Raw genomic sequence first — 7,028 nt, 5'->3', positions numbered from 1 at the left:
ACTTGGATGTTGCTTGCGCTGACAAAACGAAGCAAATCCATTTAACTGCCCACCAAAAGAGTAAGTAAAACATAATTGGATGAAATAAGTAATGTAGATTTCCTTACTTTTTTGGCTCTTGTGATTTACCCTTTCCCCCCAACTTAACGTGATTCCTAAGTGGCTTCTTTGATGAAGCTGAGATGTACAGATGTAACAAGAACCTTAGCACCCGTCATATCGCGAGGAAACCAGTGAGTTCTGCCTTGGTGGACAACGATGCGCGCATCTATACGACAGAGTGCTGAGCAACAGCTGGCCATATTCAAGCCAAGCAGTGCAACAACACAGAGGAGTGCCTGGTGTGTCAACAGTGCTCGTGTTCGTAGAACTGACAAAGGGAGACAAAACCCTCAAAGTGTGGAGAAGCTGCGTGGAGACCAAGTAATTGATGTCAACATCATTTCGGCAGGACTGTGTTTCAAAGTTATAGTGTCCAACAACTTATATATTAACCGCTTCTTTTTCTTTTAGCTGGGTCGCGTCTCTTGTCAGCTGACACACAAGCTGTGAAAACTCACTGAATAAAGATAATTTGAAAACGTAATCTATTTAAAATTATTGAAAAAACACTGACATTAGATTTGAGTTTTCTTATATTCTAATTTTCTTGCCTTTTTACACAGTGCCATTGCCGATGCCATTACAAGGCGTTATGCAACTTCTAACAAGAACATGGTGGAAAAGGTTGAGGTCTAGAGTGTTGGCTTAGTCTGTGCCACTCCACGCTTATTATTTGCTCTTTGTTACATTAGTCAACTTCATAGGGACTTCTTTAACAATTTATTATCAGAGCAGCATTACAGGAACACTCCACTAATTTCCTGTCTGTTCTTCTGCAGTATGATGCTGATTCTCGCATGATTGTGGTGGATGTGAAGAAACCCAAGGGAGACCGCAAGAATGACCTGACCAACATGGCCTACTACATGGAGAAAGATGTATGTTAAATGTTTATTTAATGTTGTATATATGTATATATCCAACAGAAATCCATTGACCCTATTATTATAATCTCCTCTCCTGCAGGTCAAGGTGCTGCCCCTCTTCAAGAACCAGGAAAAGTTTGCGGCCACTATGGGAGGCCAGCAGGTGGAGATGGAGAAGATCCTGGTGTACTACGTGGATGAGGAGCCCCCGACGTTCACCATGAAGAACCTGTCTGGTGGGATCATCGCCGTCATCGTGGTGGTGGTGCTGGCTGTGGTCGCCGGCCTGTTGGTCCTGGTGAGTGCATTTATCTACTCATGGAACATGGCTTTTCTTCAGCATGCACATCTTTTGAGTTTACAAATCCTAACCCTCTGTTTTTGTGGTTTAGTTCTTCGCCAGAAAGCGACAGAACCAGAGATACAACAAAGCCCAGGTGAGATGAACATCTTGGACATTTTAACAATCTCAGTAAAATATATCTTTGCACCATAGAATGTTTTTAACAACTTTTTTTGTGCTTTTTTCTAATTCAGTCAAGAGAGCTGGAGCCCATGTAAATTCTTCAGGAGTCTATGAAGAGTTGGCTTGTAAATCACCTGTTTAGGATTCACTTTTAATTGCAGTGGGAGGGTGCCATTTTGACCAATTTACTTGAGGAATATGGATTGTAAAGGGATGAACTTGCTTGTGTTGTTTTTTTTATGTTGACACTGCCGGTACCGCCATTTTTATTTATAAACTCTCTAAAGTCTTGACACAACTTTCAAATCTATATGCCATAAAGAACTTTTAAAAAATTAGCCTAGACCGTATGCAGTTTTATGTTTAGAACACATTTGAAGGGTTTAAATGTTGCGCCATAGATTGTACAGTTTGTTACTTATGTGTGTTTGATGGATTGTTTTTAATAAAAACGTTTTTAAAAGACTTGATGTGATGCAGGTTTCTTATTTTAAAACTAAGGGTTTGTGTATGAAGCTTTGTGCCTCGGACACAGTGGAAAAGTACAGGGGGGGAAGTGATGAAGCTAGAGGAAAACACTGGGCACCATTTTGCATTTTGTGCTCATTGTTTATTCCCTCCCTTTAGTGTTGCATGAAATGGCTGCTTACTCTAATGTAGATTTACACAGGGCAGATTTCTACTGTGTTGAAATGTTTTTTAAAAGGGTGTGGCTACCTGTTTTGAATCCTTAAAGGACACTTTAATCTCTGGTTTCCATTGTCCTTGGCTTGAATCTGACTAAAAATACACCTGTAAATGTCTCATCCATGCCTGAATGTAGTTTAATATTGACTGTTTGAGCTCAGGTGTGTGGAATGTAAGTGTGCTGTTTAGTGATACTGTCTGACTGAGACTACCTTGTTAAAGGGAGCTGGTTAGTCACTTCTATCTCACCTCAGAAACTGTTGCAAAGCGTTCAACCTGTCACTATCATAAAAAAAACTAGTGCAGTATGTACACAAAGGAGTTTAAAATGACTTCTGGCAGCATTTATTCATTTGTCAAAACAGGAGACCTAACCGAAGACTGAATTGGGAATTTGTTACACAATCATCTTGAAACGGGTGTTGTTGCAGCAAACTTACATTTGGGTGAAACTGCTTAAAAATGGCATTTGTATCCTGTCACAACATGACCTCTGTGTTTGGGTTTGGTGTGCTCCAGCTTAAGGCAGCACTCTAAGAAGCGGTCGTTGTTTAACCTGTCACACAATGTAGGATAAGTCTCTATTTTTCAAGGGATACAAAGTAAACGCTGTGCCAAAAAAAGCTGTAAGCAGCCTAAATGTATTATCTTGAAGGTACACAAATCAGATAGTTGACCTTACTTTGTAATTGTGCTCCTAGTTTGAATACTGTATATTAACCAGCAGAGTATTACAATTAATCATTTGTCTTTTAGTTCTCTTACCACGCCATTTCAACCCCATGCCTTCCCCCCACTTGTCTCCATAGCAACACAGGGACAAGAGCATGTCTCTAACTAGTTCAGGCAGGTTGGGTATGTATTTCCTCCTCCCCTCCCCCACCTCTCTTCGACACTACAGGAATGAAGGTGTGTCTCTTGCGGTCAGGCACCTGCTGCAGGTATCAACACGTCAGTTTTATTTTTGCACCAATGAAGGGAAACTCTAGAAAAAAACTAGTGTTATGGTTTCTGGTGGGCGTGGATTGTTAATATGAGAGACTGCATACACACTTTGCTGTAGTTTTGTTTATTCAGGCATTACATGTACAGTCATAAGATTTATTCCAAGGATGATTACTTTTATGACAAATAAATATAAAACTGACGATACTTTTCTGTACAAGCTTGGAATAATACTTCAAAGTACTTGTTTACACCTTTATGACATGGGTCACTTTAGCCGTTCATGTGACACCTCGTGTGTTCATTTGATTCGATGGGAGCTAACCTTTGTTTATGGTTCGGGTGAAAGTTTGTCTCCTTTTCCAGCGAGTCATATTAGGATATATTCCTGTACAAAAAGCTTTAGAGGGTTAAATGTTTCTATTACACACAAAACAGTACAGATAAAACTCTATTTCTCTTTAACCCACACTGCCACATCCTCTTACCATCTTCCTCTAAATGTATCTGCGTTTCCTCTCTGTTAAAGGGTTCCTATTATGCTCAATTTGCGGTTCATATTAGTATGTTGTGCCTCTACTGTGACGTCTCCATGCTTTAATGTTCAAAAATCTCTTTATTTTTCTCAGCAGCACCTCTTTTCAGCCTCTGTCTGAAACCAGAGCACAGTCTGCCCTGATTGGTTAGCTGGCCGGCTCTGCTGTGATTGGTAAACTGTTTAGAGATGTCCCACCCCTTAGCCCATCACGTACAATAAGTCGGAGCGCTAGCCAAGTGAAGCGCGAGTGTTACGTAGTGATGTCATTATGTCATGGAAGTAAACAATGGAGTCCGATTTAGGCCTTTCAAGCAGGGGGGAGTCTTTGGGATTTTAGCCTTTGCAGACCATGTCCATGCTCAAAAACTTATATAGCACACTACAGGAAAGGGAAAACCCCAAAAAGCATAATAGGGCCCTTTAAATGAAGGCATCTAGCTGGTTTCAGTTACTCTTCACCAGAAAGGCTTGAAGTATTTGATTCAAGTTCCACCACTCTCCTGGCTGTTCAGTAACTAACAGCACACAGGGTCTAAACTGGTGTCCTTTTTTAAGTTAGACAAACCGCCAACTCATCGATTTTACTTCACTTTTTGAACAGTTTTCTTCAGTCTTTCCTTCTGCGTTCATCATATCGTTCAGTATCATTATATCTAACACTGTCTGGGTTTCACTTCCTGGTAGGGTTTCAATACCCTACAGGGGGAAGGAAAAATAAAAAAACAATTGTCTTAATTATTCCCTAACAAAGAGTCATTGCCTCTTATTTGGTTGAATCCAGAATACAATAATTTACTTCAAACAGCATCTTTGAACAAGTTAATGTTGCACAAGGTACAGGTAGATTAATAATGAGACCGCAAAACGCTAGCTCAGCCTGTCAATATAGAGTGTTGACTTTTCTTTGGAGTCGGCACTTGAATGCAACACATTCATCAGTGACAAACAATTTCTTAGAAGAATGTTGTTTCAAGACACTTTTGAGGGTATTACAACACACTGCTCCAGGTTTATAAATTACCTTTTATATGCTTGAAATGAAAGGACAGGACATTCTGTCTAACTAAACCTGTACTGTAGGTAAATCCTTCCTTTTTGTTATATAAGTGAAGTAAAAGGGTTGATATTTCTCAGGGTGAGTTATGTTTGTGTCGTCACAGCAGCGTGGGAGTCTTGCTGGGGCGTCCCAGAGTCGGGGGGGATTTGCTCCTCAGCTCTTTGCTCTTCAGGCTGATGGGTTGCGCCACCATCAGCGCCGGGGCGGAGAGGTGGTGCGCCGCCGCCTTCTGCTGATGAGTGCTGTTGATGTAACCGGAGATGAGCAGGGTGATCTCCCTTATCTGATGGCAAAACACAACAAAAAGGCCTGTCAGCGTGTCGTTTTGATGGTGCCTCCATGGTTAAAGTTCACTTTATGAAATCGTTTAAGGGTCTGCTTCGGCTAGTCAATGCTCTTTAAGAGATGCAATATAATGCTAGTAACTATTGAAGAGTGCATTTAGAAAAGTTTAGGGTTATTCGAAGTGGTTTTTCAACAAAATTGATAAGTTAAGAAGTTACTGACAGAATTGTTTTGCTATTGAACAACTTAAACTTCCACAAGTTCACAATTTTCATGCTAAATAACAATTCAAATTAAAGCTTTTGGGGGGTTTTATCAGCTGTTTTCATTTAATATAGCATTGCAAGTTAGTAAAGCCCAGAACATGTCAAGATGAATCCCTTAAACCAGTCTCTCAGGATTCTCAGTTGGCCAAGGTAAATATTCAATTAGTAATGGTTCAACTGTCAAAGCTGATAGAATTCTGACAGAAATTAAAACCTTTTCATTTATGTAATAAAAATGAAAGGAAATTGCTTTAAAGCTGCACGTAATAAGGTTGATTGATTGTCTAACCCTACTTGAGTGTCTGAATGGTCATGATGGACACCAAGGTTATTGTAAAACAGCCTGATTGCTCACTAACCTTTGAGGCGTCCATAGCAAACAGATGTTTCTCTGTAGCTTTGTCTTTGCTCTGTCCCACAACCAGCATGAAGTCCTGTTTGCAGCCGCCAAACGTCACCAAGGTCTTATAAGGGTGGGACACCAGCATCTTCTGAAGACACAGATGTACAGATATTTAGTTTAGTTTAGTTTATTTATTTATAGTGTCGTGGACAGTCCCCATCGATGAACTGTCACAAAAACAGTAAATGGAGCAGCTTTAGCCGACATGGCTAATTTCCAGCTGTTTTCCCCGGCCAGATGGTAATAGACACCCTTAAAATTACCATATATCAACAGCATTAGTTATAAGAAAATATATAAAATAAATAAAAAGGAGGAAGACAAGTAGATACCGGTGTGAGGATAAAAGAGAACAATAAACGACACACGTTACTACATACAGTACATGTCACAAATAGCACATCACAATCACATAACAGAAACGAGGGGCAACATCCATGATCACAACATGGAACACAACATGTAACACTCACGCCATACTCAACACAGACTAGTGTGTGCAGGTGTAGTTCTCAGTGAACCATGTTTTTAAGTGAGCTGTGAAGGTGGTATGTGTATGTACGTATGTCTTTGATTTGAGTGGGTAGAGAGTTCCAGTTTTGTATTGCTGGGACCGAGAATGATGACTGACCAAAAGTACTCTTCCTGAATGGGACTGATAGGTCGCCACGTGTGGAGCTTCTAGTGGTCAGTATGGTGTTCTTACGTTGAGTAACCAATGATTTAAGAGGTGGAGGGGCTGTATCGTGCAGGATTTTTTAAACCAGAACAATGTTCCTATACTTTATTAAATCTTCCCAACTCAGGATGTTAAACTTGTTGAGTACAGTGATGGGAGCGGTTAGGTTTCTGGTCCAGTACTTTGAGGGTTTGTTTGTACAGGGTTGCTAGTGGCTTCAGTGTGGAGCTGTTAGTTTGCCCCCAGCTTGTGAGACAGTATGTAAGATGTGACATGATCATGGCATTCATGTATAATTTGGCAGAATTCAATGTCATTGTGTTTCTTATGTATTTAAAATTTGCTAGACTAAACTTGACTCTTTGGGTCACTTTTTTGACTTTTTTGACTTGACTGTTAAATTAGAGTCAATAATGATTCCAAGGTACTTAACCTCAGGCACAATGTTAATATGTTCACCTGAGATGCTTATATTTTGCACAATGTTGCATTTTCTTTTTGTTGAAAAACATTCCAACTGTTTTGTTGACATTAAGCTGAAGACAGGAGCGGTTTAGCCAGCTAGTGATCAGCACTAAAGCTGAGGTCAGTTTATCAGCAGCCTTTTGCTTTGTGTTGGCATGCACATATATCACAGTGTCATCGGCATATAGCTGTGTTTCCACATCAGGACAGACAGATGGCAGGTCATTAATATATAGGGAAAAAAGAAGTGGACCAAGTATTGAACCTGG

At 40.2% G+C, this 7,028-nt stretch overlaps 2 protein-coding genes across 2 annotated transcripts in view; one reads left to right on the top strand and one right to left on the bottom strand.

Annotated features, from left to right (window-relative positions):
• Positions 1–1,899, top strand: part of epcam (epithelial cell adhesion molecule) — a 2,279-nt gene extending 380 nt beyond the window's left edge. The window contains exons 2-7 of the mRNA XM_010774141.1: positions 547–582; positions 666–732; positions 882–980; positions 1,069–1,266; positions 1,361–1,405; positions 1,506–1,899. Of these exons, the coding sequence (XP_010772443.1) occupies positions 547–582; positions 666–732; positions 882–980; positions 1,069–1,266; positions 1,361–1,405; positions 1,506–1,529 (469 nt within the window). The 3' untranslated portion in view covers positions 1,530–1,899. The remainder of the gene's footprint in view (positions 1–546; positions 583–665; positions 733–881; positions 981–1,068; positions 1,267–1,360; positions 1,406–1,505) is intronic.
• A 1,841-nt stretch (positions 1,900–3,740) lies between these two features.
• Positions 3,741–7,028, bottom strand: part of LOC104948000 (pleckstrin homology domain-containing family H member 2-like) — a 36,203-nt gene continuing 32,915 nt past the window's right edge. The window contains exons 16-17 of the mRNA XM_010774140.1: positions 5,572–5,703; positions 3,741–4,944 (exon numbers count right to left, since the gene is read on the bottom strand). Of these exons, the coding sequence (XP_010772442.1) occupies positions 4,759–4,944; positions 5,572–5,703 (318 nt within the window). The 3' untranslated portion in view covers positions 3,741–4,758. The remainder of the gene's footprint in view (positions 4,945–5,571; positions 5,704–7,028) is intronic.

The sequence above is a fragment of the Notothenia coriiceps genome, unplaced genomic scaffold (assembly GCF_000735185.1).
Source record: "Notothenia coriiceps isolate Sejong01 unplaced genomic scaffold, NC01 NC01_scaffold00013590, whole genome shotgun sequence".
Lineage (NCBI taxonomy): Eukaryota > Metazoa > Chordata > Actinopteri > Perciformes > Nototheniidae > Notothenia > Notothenia coriiceps.
This window is presented reverse-complemented; position numbering and strand designations above follow the sequence as displayed.